Source organism: Pelophylax lessonae (assembly GCF_965119305.1).
Source record: "Pelophylax lessonae genome assembly, chromosome: 3".
NCBI lineage: Eukaryota > Metazoa > Chordata > Amphibia > Anura > Ranidae > Pelophylax > Pelophylax lessonae.
This window is the reverse complement of record NC_138770.1, coordinates 595,298,117-595,315,931: the sequence shown is the minus strand read 5'-3', so window position 1 is coordinate 595,315,931 and position 17,815 is coordinate 595,298,117. Positions and strand designations below refer to the sequence as shown.

The window sequence follows — 17,815 nt, the reverse complement described above, 5'->3', positions numbered from 1 at the left end:
AGCATGATTGACATTGTTTTTTTGGCATCAAACACCCAAGTATGTTTTCACATGGTCTGATACTGGCACATTTATTAAAGCTTAGAGGAAAATGGGTGTCTTTATCAACAGTTCTAGGAAGTGCAGTCTGCCAGTGCTGGAGTTGTTATTTCCACAGTAATACATCTGGTCCTTGTAATGTTTCTCTCATATTTTTCTTCTTCGTATTGTAAGCTAAAACCCCTCAATATAAAGAACTACCCATGACGGATACTGGTCAGAGGTTGTCAGCAACCGGAAACTCTATAATGTTCCCAATTTGTTCCTGATCAATATATATCAATCAGAAGAAAAGGAAGTCCTCCACAATTGAGCCTGTCTGGGTGTTAGTTGGCAAACATTCATAATATTTGCTTATGCTTGTCCCACACTTCTTTTTTTGTTCTTTTGGTCAGTCAGGAGCATATATTGTTAATGATTAAGAGCATTTCTTTGATCTGCCAGGACAGCAAGAATTTGGTTTGATCTGTGTTGTCTGGTTTTATTTAAGACCATTTTAATGCAGAACACATGAGGCCACATCGTAGGCAGTAAGCATTTATAATGATTAATACTAAATAGGAAGAACCAGATCAATGATGTTGCAAGGCTTCTTGCAAGAAAAAAAAAAAGAAGAAAACTATGGCAACCTCAGCAGACAAATAGTGGATGTAGTCAAGATAACAATTAGGTAAAAAAAAGTTCTTGAGCTTCTAAACCCACACGCAGTACCTCCTGAACCCACTGGTCACTGCCATTGTCCCCTTATGGCATAACTCAATCACTGCTCCTCATGCCAGATTCATATACAACCTTAAAAAGGGGAGCAGATTTAACATTGCAGCCTATTGAACTATTAATCTGATACACAATACATACATACATAGAATGATTGTGTTACCTAAGCATGCCCTACAGGACAACTGTGCTGAGAGAAATATGTACATTATTACTTGGGCTGGGCACAGATGGACAATTTTTGCAACAGTCATCATCTTCTGTGATCGCCCAGCTTCTAATCACTACACATAGGCAACAATGAAGTGCAGTATGTAGAAGTGAACAATCACCCAAATTTGGAACATTGTGCTGCTAATAGTGATTGGTCTCTACTAGCAGCTATACTTTATTCTTGCCAACGGGTAGCCGGGGGATCACAAACATTGGTCGCTGTACCAATCATCTGTGTGTGCCCAGTCTTGGTCATCTGCACTTGGTGTGTTGACTGTTTTTTTTTTTTTTTCTTGTCCCCGATTAACAACAGTCACCTGAAGTGCACATAGGAAGCAAGAGTTTTCTTTGTTTTCTGTTCACACTGCAACAGAACCCCTGGGTGCCGAGCAGTGTGGTGCAGAAAGATACTTACAGTATTCATCTGTTTCTACTACACAACCAAGTGTGTAGAAATCAATGAAATGTCATTTAAACATTTAAATAAAATTGACGGCAAAAAATAGTACACTGTGCGGGATGCATAAGCACAGCACATCGCCGAATGTCACAATGATAGCTGCCAATGCAGTAAACCCCTGCATTTTACCATGCAGGCCATTGTGAATGAGCATTTAAAGTGGAATTTTTCCCATAACAACTTGATAAAAAATAATATTCTTTAGCAAGGAACATTCATTCCACATGAATATTTATGCTACCAAAATTAGTGTGTACCTCCAGCATTGCTCCTTTTTCTTCTTGGTGGGAGCTGCAAGCCCAGAGCCCCTGAACAGCAGTAAATCGCAAAGCAATACAAAACAAATTGATTTAATGGTTTCAAAAAACAGTTACATTCCTGGAATGCTGGGATTGCTTACTGTCACATTTGCTTGTGTCCTCAAACAAATCTTTCAAACCATCTGGTGTGATAACTGATCACGTGCAGTACCATGGCAGTTGCAGATCAAACAGAAGCAGCTTCCTCATCTGTAAAGGATAGGTGGGTTTGAATATGCTTTAAAGTAACAGTAAACCTTCAGTTTTTTTTTTCAATTAAAATAGCAAACATGGTATACTTACCTGCTCTGTGTAATGGTTTTGCACAAAGTAGTCCCGATCCTCTATTTTTGGGGTTCCCCGCCAGCACTCCTTTTTGTCGAGTGACGCCATGGAATGGGGCTTTCAATTGGGTCATCCATGGGGGTTCGCTACCGAGCCGCCTTGTCTGTCTATTGACACAGACTGGGCAACTCAGCCCAGCCCCCCTGCTCTCTCGTCCCAGCATTTAATTTGACAGCAAACAATGGCTGAAGTCCAAATAGGAAAGACCACTCCAGGTGGGCTGGGTATCGGGTGCTGGTCGGATCTGTCAATCCAAGATCATATAAAGAAAAAAGAGATGACCGCACTCCGATGTAAATCAAAAATTGGAGTAAATTTGTTCCACATCAAACAATAGGCAACTGGAACAACACACTGTGAATGCAGGACACAAAGGCAGATGCGTTTCACGACTTAGAGATGTCGCTTACTCATTGCAATTAGTAAGCGACATCTCTAAGTCGTGAAACGCGTCTGCCTTTGTGTCCTGCATTCACAGTGTGTTGTTCCAGTTGCCTATTGTTTGATGTGGAATAAATTTACTCCAATTTTTGATTTACATCGGAGTGCGGTCATCTCTTTTTTTCTTCATAGCAAACAATGGCTCCCACTGCTATCAATCTGCCCAATGAGGAAGGAGACAGTGGTGAGAGCCACTGCTCTCGTGCACATCACTGGATCAGGTTGGGCTCAGGTAAGAATAAGGGGGGCTGATCATGCAGCAGAGAAGGTTTTTTACCTTAATGCATAGATTGTGTTAAGGTAAAACACCTTGAGGCTTTAGAACCATTTTAAAGTTGTCGGCAGATCTGCCTCTACAAATTCTGCAGTACCTAAAAATAGAGAGCAACTAAGCATGTGCAGAGCAGGGTGAGACAATGCCTTACTGCATTTTAAACAGTATAGGCATTTATTTGTAATGTTTTACCTGCAAAAGGGACCAGCCTGAAATGATGTAGCAGGACTTCAATTTCTGATTAAACTTTCACTTTAAGTTGTTTTGCAGATCTTTGATTTTGAAAATGTTTGTTGTCTAGTTGTATTGATAATCCAAAAGCTACATTTTTTCTAATTTAACCCAGTAACAGGAACTAGGCAAGGTAGCAGCTTTGCCTCCCATTTTCCTTTATGTGACAGTGATAAGATTTCAGTAGGCGCAGAGAAGCCGCCCCTTTTGCATTTTATGTACAGGGTAGGTTGCCTTTTGAATGATCTGGCTTTGGTCTGAGACCTAGGGCAAGTATTCAAAGAGTGAAGTAAGAGCTCCTGATTTGCACTCTTATTTTAGGTCACCAAATCAGAGTACTGAAGATATTGGATCATCATATCAAGTAATACATATTATCTGAAGTAGAAGTAAGCAATGTCAGTAACATTGCTTACTATTAATCCAATGTGTCCCTTGTGCTGCTGGCTCCTGTACTCCTTGACATTTTTATCCACTGATATCCCCTATCACCTATTCATTTATCGTGTTTCATTCATACAAGCTATAGCATGGCTCTATGAATGGAGGAGGTGGGCAGAAAGGTCAGACATAGTTGGGCACTCTTGACAAATGCCTGCCACAGCTCTCTCAGTTCTATTAACCCCCGCTGCACCAGAAGAGGTGGGGGGGGGGATTTGAGGATGAAGATTTCAAGGAATGTAGGAGCCAGCAGCACAAGAGAACTGTCAGATTAATCCTAAGTAATGTCTTTTGTGCTTTTTTATTTTTATTTTTTTACTACAAAAAACGAAAATTGAGAATCTTCACAAAGGTAAATCGTGTTAATATTTACTTCATATTATCCAGTTATGCGAAAAGAAAATTCTTGTTGTTTTATCTGCACAAGATTGGATCAATGAAGTCAATATTTACACAATTTATTGTGCAGATTCTTAACTTTCTTAGTAAATCAGCTCAATTATGTCACAAAAAATAGTTGGGATTGGGTAAAGTGATGTGAGTTATATGGGTACCTATAGATTACCCGATTATTATTACTAGAGGCTTACTGGACCTGATTAATGTACACTGGTCTGTTGTTGTAATGCTATTTTTCTCTTTTGCTTGTTCCAGCATGGAAGGGTCTATTGCTCGTCTACCGGAAATTGTGGCATTGAAGAAGAAATACAGGGCATACTTATATTTGGATGAGGCACATAGTATTGGGGCAGTGGGGCCTACAGGACGAGGAGTGGTGGAATATTTTGGGATGGACCCTGCAGACATTGATGTAATGATGGGAACATTTACGAAAAGTTTTGGAGCCATTGGCGGATACATTGCTGGGAAAAGGGTAAGAATATATTATGAGATAAGCCAGACAAAATGGCAAAAAACATTGTAAGAATTAATACATTAGGATTCTCACACGGGATAATATTTATCAAAAATGTAGCAGACAGACTCTGGAGCAATTGTGCATGGCAACCAGTCAGCATCTTTCTTTCATTCATTTACCAGCGTTTGTTTACTGTAAATAATAAAACTATACAATAATTATTCTATAATTTGTTTCATGGAATAATTATTTAGAAATAATAAATATTTCTGCCCAATTTTGTGGATTTTCCTGTTTTGCTACACCAGATAAATTAATAAAATTAAAGAAAACTGAAAAAAAAAAGATATAAAATAATCAGCCGAAAAATAATAGCTAAAGAGAGAAGGGGAGAAAGGAGTTTACTATGGCTGATTAGGGTATGACGAAATATAACCTAAAGACGAAACTACTTGTGTTTTTTAGTTTGGATAGAGTGGTGAGGAGTTAGAACCACTATTAAAGCGGTGTTCCAGCCTCCCCTCTCCCCCTCCAAAAATTTAAAGTCAGTAGCTACACATACTGTAGCTGCTGACTTTTAATATTAGGACACTTACCTGTCCTGGAGTCCAGCGATGTCGGCACCGCAGCCGATGTTTCCATCGGCTGTGGGGTGCTGCCGCCGCCATTGCCGGTGAGGGAACCCGGCAGTGAATCCTTGCGGCTTTACAGGCAGATCCCTAATGTGCCTGCAGGCCCCCTTTACACCTGTGTGTTCAAAAGAGATAAGGTAACATCACAGCTACACCATTTTGCTGGCGCAGTACACCAAAATGCATGGTAGTGCTTTGCCATGCGCTGTGGTTTACTGTAACATAGGTGTGCTGCTTAAGTGTGTTAGGGTGCCACTCAAAATGAATAGTAGGGCCTTGTGGTAGTTCGAAACTGAGGCAATATCAAAACACATAGGTGTGAAGCCATTTTCCACATGGCAGGGTGGCCAAATCTTCATGAAGTCCATCTTTACATCACAACTCTACAATGCTGTCTATTAAATGTTTTTTACATTGTTGTTAATGCTTCTTCATTTTCTTACTGTAATTAACTGTAAACTAGCCTCTAACCTGTGGACGTGTTTTACCTCCAGGAACTAGTGGAATACTTGAGAACACATTCGCACAGTGCACTTTATGCAGCTTCTCTTTCTCCTCCTGTAACGGAGCAAATCATCAGGGTGATGAAGTGCTTTATGGGGCGTGATGGGACACAGACAGGTAAAAATGTATTGGTTCATCATATTTACCAATTTCTTTTGAATGCAGTGAGTTAACATGCCTTGACTGTGATTATGTGACAAGACACTGGCTGTTGTATTGTATGGGATCCTATTTTCTTTGAGGATCAGTTCATTTACAAGGTATCTAGATTGGGACTGAAATCTCTAACAAAGAAGAGCAAAAGAATGCACCAAATTTTCTGCAAATTAGCTCTAATGTTCAAAAAACTACAAACCATCAACTCAGTGAGTGGACTTTGTTCTTATCGGTTGTTGGTCTTGTAACATTTGGGAGACTATAAAGCAGGTCTTACACTAGAAGAATCTCTTTCGAAAATGATCATTTTCATACCGTTTATCCAATTTTCTATCGTTATTAGGGTGAGATTGATGATCATTTTCAACCTTTATGAAGAGTAAATGTTTTTTTGAACAAATTTCTAACAGTCCATATTGTTTTGCTATGGGAAATTCTATAAATAAGGTTAAAAGCAAACAAAATTTATGAAGTACTTTTGGATGACCTTATTAAATCTCTGTTGGTTTTATCCAATGTTGATATCAAATGTACTGATAAGATTTTTCATATGGGCGTTTGTTAAAAAATCTACCAGAGTATGGCCAGCTTTTGAAGAGTAAAGGCCCGTACACACGTACACACGAGTCGAAATTCGGCCGGGAAATTTCGTCCGACGACCGATCTGCCGATTTTCGGCTTGTTAGTATGATGCTTCGGACAACCGACTCAGACTTTTCGGCCGAAAAAAATCTGGTGTGCAGGCTATAAAATTTTTGTCCTCTGTCAAAACACGTCCGATTTTCGTGCAGTCAGTATAGATTTCGACAGGGAAAAATGTTATGAGCAAGACTGGGCATGCTCAGAGAAGAAATAACACAAAGAGCAAACCAACACATGACATCACTTCTGAAGTAGAATTTTGTCGTGCGGGAAAATTCGTAGGCAGTCTAGGCACATTCCAACCAACAGAACACCACTCTGGACAAAAGATGGACTACCGGTCGGGGAAATTCGTTGCGTATGTACTAGGCTTCAGTCCAACCAAAACTGATCAATTTAGGAGTGATGCCAGGGGAGGCATACGATCCTTGGGTTTCTCACATCTCTTGGGGACTTGGCAACATTTCTGGACCTGGGGTTGTAGCCGTGTCATCTGCTGCAGCCCTTGCAAGGGAGTCTAGAATCTCCCTATTGGACTTCACATTTATATTCTGCAAAATAAAAAGGAGGTATAGAAATTAATAGAGAAAGAAAAGGCAGTATATTGAAACCCACCAGGGGCCACTAATACTTTCAAGTGGACCGAACTTAAAAAACAGACCTAGTTCCATGCATTGCCCAAGCATAGTTGTCCGTAATCTATTTTGTATAAAATAAAATCCATAATTACATAGCTGCCAACTCCTTCTGTTGAACTTGATACACTTCTTTTAAGTCACACGTCCTTCGTTTTTGTCATTGTGTTCAATTTTGACTTCCAATGTCGCCCGGCAGCAGTGAACAGAAACACTTTGAGGAGATAAGTCTCCTGGTTTCTTTTGTCAAGACGTCAACAATCTTGAAAAAGTGTCTCGCAAATAATACAAAAGATAATTGATGAGCAGTGCTGAGCGAGTTCATCCTTTTGAATTAAAGTCACTCCCAGTGACTTGTTGGGTGAACTTATGTATTTGTGGAGCAATTACTTGCCACTAAGCTCCTCTAGATTAGCATGTATAACACAGAACTGTCACCCAAGCGTTACTTGACTCCTTAATGACCAGTTACTTTGTAGCTTTGTGACCAGTGACTTTAGTGTTTTTCGTTATGTGCTGTTTAAACAGAAATAAAAGGTGTGTTCACAGGTCCAGGTAAAATGCATGCTGAATTTTATATGAGCAATAAAACTTAAAGTACATGCCTGGACAGAATAAAAAAAAAGAAACATGTTCAATACATCACTGCAACACATGAACATTTATGAACACACGAACATGAACACACAAATTTTCATAAATTCTGCAAGTACAAAAAAAAAAACCTGTTGATCTGCCAGAATCCAGTGCTTCTAACCTGTTTAACCACTTTTGGACCGGAAGGTTTTACCCCCTTAATGACCAGGCCATTTTTTTGCGATATGGCACTGCGTTACTTTAACTGAAAATTACGTGGCTGTGCGGCGCTTTAACCAAATATAATTCCCCCCCCCAGAAATAGAGCTTTCTTTTGGTGGTATTTGATCACCTCTGGGGTTTTTATTTTTTGCGCTATAAACAAAAAGAGAGCGACAATTCTGAAAAGAAAAAAAAAAAACATTTTTTATACTTTCTACTATAAAACACAGCCAATAAATTTTTTTTTAAAAAAATCGAACTTTTTCATCATTTTAGGCCAATATATATTCTGACACATATTTTTGGTAAAATAAAATCCCAATAAGTGTATATTGATTGGTTTGTGCAAAAGTTATCACGTCTACAAACTAGGGGATAGATTTATTTTATTTTTATTTATTTTATTTTTATTTTTTTTACTCGTAATGGCGGCGATCAGTGATTTTTAGTGGGACTGCAATATTGCAGTGGACAAATCGGACACCTAACTGACACTTTTTTGACACTTTTGAGGGGAGCAGTGACATTACTACAGTAATCAGTGCTAAAAATATTCACTGTTACTGTACTAATGACACTGGCAATCAAAGGGTTAAGTGTGTCCCTTGGGAGTGCTTTCTAACTGTGTGGGGGATGGACTCACTAGATGAACATGGAGAACTGCATTCCTGAATATCAGGAACACAAGATCCCTGTGTCAATCTGTGACAGAATGGCGGTCTGCCTTGTTTACATAGGCAGACCGCCGTTCTTTCTATATGGGGTGCGATCACAGGGGGACACTGGCTATAACATGAAACGACGTACAGGTAAGTCGTTTTGCGCAATAGAGCCGACCTACCGCAGTATATGTGTGGCGGCTGGTCGGCAAATGGTTAAGCAGACAACCCAAAGCCTCTGATGTCTTTGATAACACCCAAGTGGGAGGGTGAAATGCGTCAACGTATTTCTGGTGCGGCAGAGCCATTGACGTCACTTCCTGGTGTCCGTGGAACGCACGCGTGCAGCGTTCCAGGAACCAACCAGTGTCAGACGGTGGTATTGTTGTTTTTCCTTATATGCAGCACATTTTACTACTCTTGTAAGTAGGTTTCTTTTTTGGCTAAATAAACCTTTTAACCTTACTGGCTTCACTATGCAAATCATTTATTCCCTTTGAGCGGCCCAGCACAACCACCGTAAAGGCGTTCTTGCCACAGAATACCAGCCTTGAGGAATTTGACTCCCAGTGGAGGGGTCACCGTTTCCGCAGCCCTGAGTAATCATCATCAAGGGGTCACAGCATTATAGAGCCAGCCTGGAGGAGGTTTCTTTCACATCAGTCCCAAATCTATTTTGACCCTTAAGTGGAGGGTCCATCATTTCTGGTGAGTGGGGTTCCTGATGGGGACTGAGGCACTTGGCACTGGCTATTTGGAGCACTTCAGCATTCTTTGTTTGCAGCACTTTCTTGCACCTTATATCGGACTCTTTTTGCACATTATATTGGACTTTATAGCACTAGCAGAACATCTCACACCTTTTAAGCACTTGTGCGCTTTATTATGTGTTAATTATTTACCATATATTTATGTGTTATTTTTCTTGATAACTGTTTTATATATAAAAGAGGTATCAATCCTATTTTGCAAGCGCAGTTTTTTTGGTTTACAACCTAAAGCCTCTACTACAATGGCGTCCAAAGCAGTGTTGTCAGCCATGCCCAAATTTTATCTGCTAGAATACAGAATTGTGAGGATTATGATGGATACTTACTCGGGGGCTATGTTTTGCACTGTATGGAACGCTACACCGACAGCCTCCTCAAACTTAAGAAAGATATCCTAGAAGGCTGAAGAAGAAGGGATGTATTATTTTCACCTAGGTCAAAGTGGTGGCAAAAAAAAAATGTAAACACAAAAAAAATCCCCTTTTTAAATAGTGGAAGGGTGGCAGTAGAAAAAGTCCTTACTTGGAGTGAAGGCCCACTTTTTTAATTTGGTAATCAGTAATTATATTTCTGATGGGCAATTAAAGTTCCAGGCTAATATACAAAAAAATATTTTTAATCATGTCATTTTTATAAATGTATGTATTTGTGTGTGTCTTTTCCTTCTAAAATTAGAAAGCATGCATAAAACAACCATTAAATCTGTTTACAATTTTCATTCTATTCTAGGATCAGTTGCAGGGGAATATGAATAATAGCTGTACAGTAGTAGCTGCTACTGCTTAGTGAATTTCCCTTTAGCATGTCTTAAAATAGTGTCAAGCTGACAGCAGTGATGTTCATGTGAGAGTCTTCGCTCACTGCATTCGCTTGATATATAAACTGGAAGCATATGCTCTCCATAGCCCCAGGCTGCTGCCAACTTATTATCAGTGGCTGCAGCCGTGCCTCTGTCTTTGGGGGGAAAAATACACCAGTTTTCTTGACCTTTCTTTATTTCAAACACAATTCTGCAAGTGCGAATATTGCTAGCACATGTGTGTGCCCTGGATCTCTTTTTAAAAGTGACAGCTTTGTTCATTTAAAGTTGAACTCCAGGCTGATATAAAAGTGTAAAATTTATTGCAGCTCTGTATTTATGAATAAATCATTAAATATATATTTTAATGCAGTCAGTTTATTTACTTGAATTAGACTTTGTATCAGACTCCTGTGGTGCCCATGTATAGTAGAACCCTAAGAGAAAGACACGGGGGCAAAACTATTAGCCAATCATTTGAGCTTCATGCAAATATGCAAACAAGGAACCATGTGCTTGAGAGCAAAGTAAGTAAGGAGATGTCTTTATCAGTCCCCTCCTGTTCCCTCTGTCCAGTCAACAGGCTTAGATTAGAGTGATGTCAGAAGTGTACTACCTTATTGTATCCCAGTGGTGTCATCTGCTTGACTATGCTAAATCTTGGTAATGCATGAATGCAAATCCTCTAGTAGGTAAAATAGCTCCAAAAGTATTTTATTTGTGCAAAAAAGTAGAAAGTAAGACCTTTACCCATGCCACATCCTATTGAAATGTATACTAACAAATTTTGCAAGACATAGTCCTGCTATGGTGGACTTCAATGGCACTGACCTGAGACAGACATTGTATAAAAAGATACCTTTAATGAAACATGTATAAAATCACAATACACGCCAAAAAGAAGGGTAAATATTAAAACCGCATGTCAAACTAGAGTGATGTAAAAGAAAATCACTCTGTACATTTGTGATATTTGTTGCAGGTAATATATTGGTTGCTGGTTGACGCGTTTCGCTGTATGCTTCTTCGGGACCACAGATCAATGTGTCAAAGTCTAATAATCTTAAACAAATATATTGTCAATTTCATATTTATCATAATTGATACAAACTATTGCAATACTTTCTGTAAACTATTTCCACAATCAGCACTTGCATGCACAGACATGCCAGAGGTATATAAAAGTCGTATATGCCTGGGGCGGGCACAGAGGGATCAGTTACCCACTCTCACCTATTGTTGGAGTCACTAAAACTTGCTTTGATGTTCCCTTGATATATTTACTGTAATGGACCGTTTCAGCAGACAAGGGGTTAAAATCCGTTTAGGCGATATGCCCCTTTCTGAGAGACAGGCACAGCTACTGCAGAACACCAAACTCCCGAACTGGATACAAAATAGCACTCCAACCTGGAACCTCACGAACTTCACCAGACGAACAGGAAAAGCATACATCACCTTACACTCCTAGCAATCAGTCTCTAACAGCATACAGTGAATCCCCCCAAGAACGAGACAAAGCTCCGAGTTGAGGGTAAAACAGGAACAACAACATTTATTGGAAGAACACAGCACACTTTTATACAGAAATCGAAACATCCTTCCCCCAACAACCGCTTTCCCATTGGTCAATTGCACAGTACCTGCAGTTCCCTATAAGGTCCTCTCCTAGCCATGCAAATGAGGGCTTGAAAATGAGTCAGCAGTGATTGGTCAGATAGATTGACCAGAAGGACTGCCATGCAAATGAGGACTTGAAAATGAGTCAACAGGGATTGGTCAGATAGCTTTGACCAATGCAAGGAGACAGAAGCCCCAGGGGGCAATCAATGTACACAATAGTCAGACACAGAACAATGGTTCCCTAACGAGCCCTCAATACACATTACTCTGAGTGTCAATACATCCCTTAGCAGACAACAGGTGAGGTCATTAGCACACCTGACAATAGGTGAATGCAGAGCCACCTCAGACAGCCCGTTTCCTCAGAACTTCCTGTAATGACCATATTAGGAGTTGACTTCCTGTTCAGAGACCTCATGGCAAATGGGAACAAAAATCTTCATATTACAAGGGAGACATTTTTCCTGAATATGACTGTCCCATTTGTAGTAGTCCAAACCATATTTTCAGTGTTCAACAGCCTCCTGGTCACCCTGCATTCACCAAATCCATACGAATTAGAACCAGGGGCTGTTTGTTCGGTAGATAGAATCTACCGAAGGGCTGTGCAGAAAGGGAGAAATAAATCCTTCTGCACCGTAAAATTAAAGGCAGCAGGCGGGCAACAAGGCTCCTCCAAAGCAATGTGGCGAGGTTGGTCTCGTCACATCTCTCCCCCTTTCCAAAAAGACTAACAGGGTACCTGACCTCCTGCCGGTCAGTGCCCTCGTTAGTCCAGTAGCCCACCCACAAAGCAGAAAAAACAGTACAGCCCACCCACAATAAATGGTCACTACACCTGGGTAGAGGAGAAACTTGTCCATGTCCAGGTGCCTCACCACGGCTGTGTAGGGAACTGGTAGGCTGCCTTGGTGGGTTGCTGAGTGGGCAGAGACCAGCGGTACTCTGTCCTGGTGCCAGCACTACCACCGGAGTAGTCTGGTTGGAGCCTGGTTGCTGGAGACGGACTGTCTCCCCCTTAGGTGCATAGCTCTGCTGCGGAATGGGGAGACCGGTTGTCTCCCCCTTGGATACACAGCTCTGTCGTAGGGGGGTAGGACCGCCCATCCCTACCCCCTGTGTGGTAAGTGCAGAGACCACGGTCCCATCTGCACCGGTGGGGGGCTTACAGTCTCCCCCTGGTACATTAAGCTGCCGCTGGGGAGAGGGGGTAACAAGCTCCTCTCCCGATAGAACACTCTTCCCATCATTGATCCGCCGCTGGGGAGAGGTGGTAACAAGCTCCTCTCCCGATAGAACACTCTTCCCATCATTGATCCGCCGCTGGGGAGAGGTGGTAACAATCTCCTCTCCCATACATACTTCCAGTCTTTGCGGAGGGAGACCGACTGGCTCTCCTCCCAACACAGAGTCCTGCTGCTGGGGAAAGGAGACTGGGCTCTCTATTCCCTGTAGGATACTCTGTCGCTGGGGAATGGAGACTGGGCTCCCAATTCCCTGCTGTATCTCCCGCTGGGGAATGGAGACTGAGCTCCCAATTCCCGGCACATCACACTGCCGCTGGGGAATGGAGACTGGGCTCCCAATTCCCAAAAAATCACGCTGCCGCTGGGGAGGGAGGACACTGCTCTCCTCTCCCTGTACTTCACACTGCCTTCCCGGCATATAACTCTGCTGCTGGGGGGCAGGAACAACTACCTCTGCCCCCTGTAACTCAGCCTGCCACTGGGGAGGGAGGACACTGCTCTCCTCTCCCTGCACTTTACACTGCCGCTGGGGAATGGAGACTGGGCTCCCAATTCCCTGCAGGACCGGTGGAGAGACCTCGGTCCCATCTCCACTGGCCACCTGGGGTTCTTCCCAGTAAAACTGTACCATCTCGTCCCCTCTGAATGGGTCTGGCTCTGGGTCTGTCCTGCTGCTCTCCTGCTGAGCCTTCTCACTGTATTGGAACAGCTGCTGGTAGCCCTGTTCTAGCTCCATCTCCCGGGTCACCAGGTGGACCAGGTCTCGCTCAATTTCGTGAGCGTCGTCCCAGTCATACCTGCTCTCCCTCACTCCAAGAGATCACTGAACCGGGCTTGTGTAGGGCTCCCAAATTCCAGCTCTGAAAAAGACTCCCATAACAAGCCAGGACCATCAAACTCCTCTCCCTCTGGCTTGTCATGCTCGGCTGTCCAGGGCAGGTACTGTGCAACATACCACCACAGCCTGGATATGGGCAGCCGCTGCGATTAGCCTTCCACCATGGAATGAGACTCCTCCTACCTCGATCCACTATACGAGATGTGCTCCCCTGTAAATCACCTCCACCACAAGCCGTGATGGGGGAATAAACGGATAGTGTGGTATTGCTTTCCAAAAATTTATTTCACACACCCCGTACAAACAACGGTATAAAATCCATATAATTCCAATAGGTGAATAAAAACAGGTGCCACGCACATCCACAGTTCAAAAAAATTCAGCAAGGTGAGGTAAAAGTGTAAATCCAAAATCTAGTGACAAACAAACGGACGGGAACCATCATACACGTGCACTCAGGCCGTGGAGAGCGGTAGTTCCGGCTTGCGTTCCACTCGAGTGCGTATGACGTCACGGCGTGCGTTCCACCTAACGCGTTTCGTCATTGGTTAGACGTCTTCAGAGGTGGAGTCACACGTCTAGCCTGTATCTTATATGCCGGAGCTGCCGCTCTGCACTCCGCCCAACTCCGCCCATAGGCTATCCAGGAAACAGGAAGTAACTCCGTGTCCCCGCAATATTATTGTGTTATACATACTATATAAATATATCTGTGCAAATCTCAAACTTTTTTTGTAAAAACAGCAAAAACCCATTCTCCCCTAGATTAATACCATTTACCTTTCATACCGTATGTATCTTATCTGTTATATTTGTTCGAATTATATGCATATGTAATTAGTTTGATACCTCTCATTAGTACTTTTTATTAGATGAAGCTTTTTTTATTTTATATTATGGGTTGCGTGCTATGCAATTTTCAATCTTTAATTTCAACCTTAAAAAACTTTATTATTTATATATAATTTAATTTCATTAAAAACTTAATATAAATTAATTAATACTTTTATTCGTGGATATATTTAAAAACACTATTTTTAATATTAAATATTATGTATTCAGTGTTTAGAAAATTTTAATTTCTGTATTCACTATTTTTAAAAAATTGTGAGTGTGGCAACATTAATATTAAATATTTGCAAATTATATGGATTTTATACCGTTGTTTGTACGGGGTGTGTGAAATAAATTTTTGGAAAGCAATACCACACTATCCGTTTATTCCCCCATCACGGCTTGTGGTGGAGGTGATTTACAGGGGAGCACATCTCGTATAGTGGATCGAGGTAGGAGGAGTCTCATTCCATGGTGGAAGGCTAACCGCAGCGGCTGCCCATATCCAGGGAGAGGGAATCCGAACCGGGAAAGGATCCTTTATTTGAAGCACGGTTGGTTCTAATGTCATAAGACATATAGAACCCACAGCATCTGGTGAGTGGGCAATTTATTTATTTTCACCGTGAAGGAAGCACTAAGTGATCAAGAAAGAAGCACCAGCACTTTAACCATTTATACTGAATTTGGACTACAATTTATTCTTTGATTATTTATTCAATTTTTATTGATTATTTATCACTATACACTGGATGGACATTTATTTGAGTGATTTAAAATTATTTATGTATTTGATATATTAATTTATATATGTATTTTTAGTATTAATCAAATATCTATGAATTTCCACTAGGGAATAGCAAGCGCTAGAGGTATCACTATTGTAAATACTTTCTTTTTCATCACTGGCTCTCGCACTTTACTAGCAGCTGCTATTAATTTAATTATAAAAATCACTATATAATTTTTCATTAACACAATTTCACCAGGTTCCTGAAACCGTCTCCCTGGCGCGCTAATATACATAGTATATTTTCACAACAATACCACCACAGCGCCTGGTAGGCATCCTCCAGCCACATCTCCTACCATACCCGGAGCTCCAATTCTTTTACCCATTCCTCCCGGGGCTGCTCCCCCAGGAAGGGCATCCGCAGGGCTACTCGCTTCTGCAACCGCTGGTCTTCCTTGGGAAGTCTCTCACCCTGCTGGTACTCCACAATGCCCAGTGCCTGGTACCAGATGCCTTTACGGACTGCATCTCGGTCATCCATGGCACCCTCATCGAACTCCACTGCTGATTCCATGCTGGTGCTGTCAGGGTCACTGTACTGGGACATGCGTTGCCCTCAATTGTAAAATCCAGAGCAATGGTGTCTCCTGTAGCTGTCCTTCTGGCTGTAGGAACGATCCCGCCGCTTGCCACCAATTGTAACGGACCGTTTCACAGCTACTCACGAATAGCTGCTAGCAGACGAACAGGAAAAGCATACATCAGCTTACACTACTAGCAATCAGTCTCCAACAGCATACAGTGAATCCCCCCAAGAACGAGACAAAGCTCCGAGTTGAGGGTAAAACAGGAACAACAACATTTATTGGAAGAACACAGCACACTTTTATACAGAAATTGGAACATCCTTCCCCCAACAACCGCTTTCCCATTGGTCAATTGCACAGTACCTGCAGTTCCCTATAAGGTCCTCTCCTAGCCATGCAAATGAGGGCTTGAAAATGAGTCAGCAGTGATTGGTCAGATAGATTGACCAGAAGGACTGCCATGCAAATGAGGACTTGAAAATGAGTCAACAGGTATTGGTCAGATAGCTTTGACCAATGCAAGGAGACAAAAGCCCTAGGGGGCAATCAATGTACACAATAGTCAATTGTTCCCTAACGAGCCCTCAATACACATTACTCTGAGTGTCAATACATCCCTTAGCAGACAACAGGTGAGGTCATTAGCACACCTGACAATAGGTGAATGGAGAGCCACCTCAGACAGCCCGTCTCCTCAGAACTTCCTGTAATGACCATATTAGGAGTTGACTTCCTGTTCAGAGACCTCATGGCAAATGGGAACAAAAATCTTCATATTACAAGGGAGACATTTTTCCTGAATATGACTGTCCCATTTGTAGTAGTCCAAACCATATTTTCAGTGTTCTACAGCCTCCTGGTCACCCTGCATTCACCAAATCCATACGAATTAGAACCAGGGGCTGTTTGTTCGGTAGATAGAATCTACCGAACGGCTGTGCAGAAAGGGAGAAATAAATCCTTCTGCACAGTAAAATTAACCCTTTAGCTGCCGGTCCATAATCCAAAAGCAGCAGGCGGGCAACCAGGCTCCTCCAATGCAATGTGGCGAGGTTGGTCTCGTCACATTTACTAATTAGATATCCTAATTGTATATTAAATGTGTATATTGCTATATTACAGTGTATGCTATTTTTACCTGATGTTTTCCTGCAAGTTAATAAAGTGGGAACACTTCTAGTTGCATGCCTGTCATTTTTTATTTCCTAGATTAAGGGAAACTTGGTTAATGCCAAAAGATAGTTCATCTATATACAGTATCTTAATAGTCCACATTTTTATCCAACCCCTATTTTATTTGTGTATTTAGATGTTTGCCTGAAGTTCAGTTTAACATGACATTTCATGCTATGGAAAGGAGAGGGGAGGGGAGGGTGTAATTGTAATGCACTGCCTATCTGGTCCCATCATTTCATTTTTTAAAAAGGCCTAAATTTGCAAAGGGAAAGTGTAGGAGTCCCATAGGTTTTTTCTTCATCTACGACAGGTAAAAAGTAAGTCAACATTGTTACGGAACACAGACAATCTCCTTCATCAGGGCTAAAAACTCAGCCAGTTGAGATATGACTCAAAAGAAATAGTAATTAGGAGTGATAAATATTATAAAGAGTGAAAAAAAAAAGCAGATTTTCACAGGATCAAGGTTTTTGGATGTGCTGCCAATCACCAAGCACATGTGCATACAGGCTTCCGCACACTGGATATCGGGTATTTTTCTTCACTTCCAAGGGCCATGCAGAGCAGAGGAGTGAAGGGAAGTGGGTATGTGCTGCAAGTAAAGGCTGCCGTTTAAAACTGTATCCCAAATTTTTTAAATTGATATATGTATGTGTGTTTGCCCTTTTATATTTTTAATTAAATACTGTAGTCTCATATCTTTTCATTGCCTTGTTTCCTTAACCTCCCTGGCGTTATGATTCTTTCGGATTTTAGGCGCTGAAAGCGGTACCATTATTTTGCATGTAATTCTTGTGAATGAGCAGCCCAAACCAACTGTATACATTTATTGTATATATATATATATACGTATACATAAAAAG

At 41.5% G+C, this 17,815-nt stretch overlaps 1 protein-coding gene across 1 annotated transcript in view; it reads left to right on the top strand.

Moving 5' to 3' along the window:
• The window catches only part of LOC309549498 (serine palmitoyltransferase 3-like), a 201,814-nt gene that overhangs the window by 131,680 nt on the left and 52,319 nt on the right, over positions 1-17,815 (top strand). The window contains exons 8-9 of the mRNA XM_082249832.1: positions 4,115-4,334; positions 5,446-5,572. Of these exons, the coding sequence (XP_082105958.1) occupies positions 4,115-4,334; positions 5,446-5,572 (347 nt within the window). The remainder of the gene's footprint in view (positions 1-4,114; positions 4,335-5,445; positions 5,573-17,815) is intronic.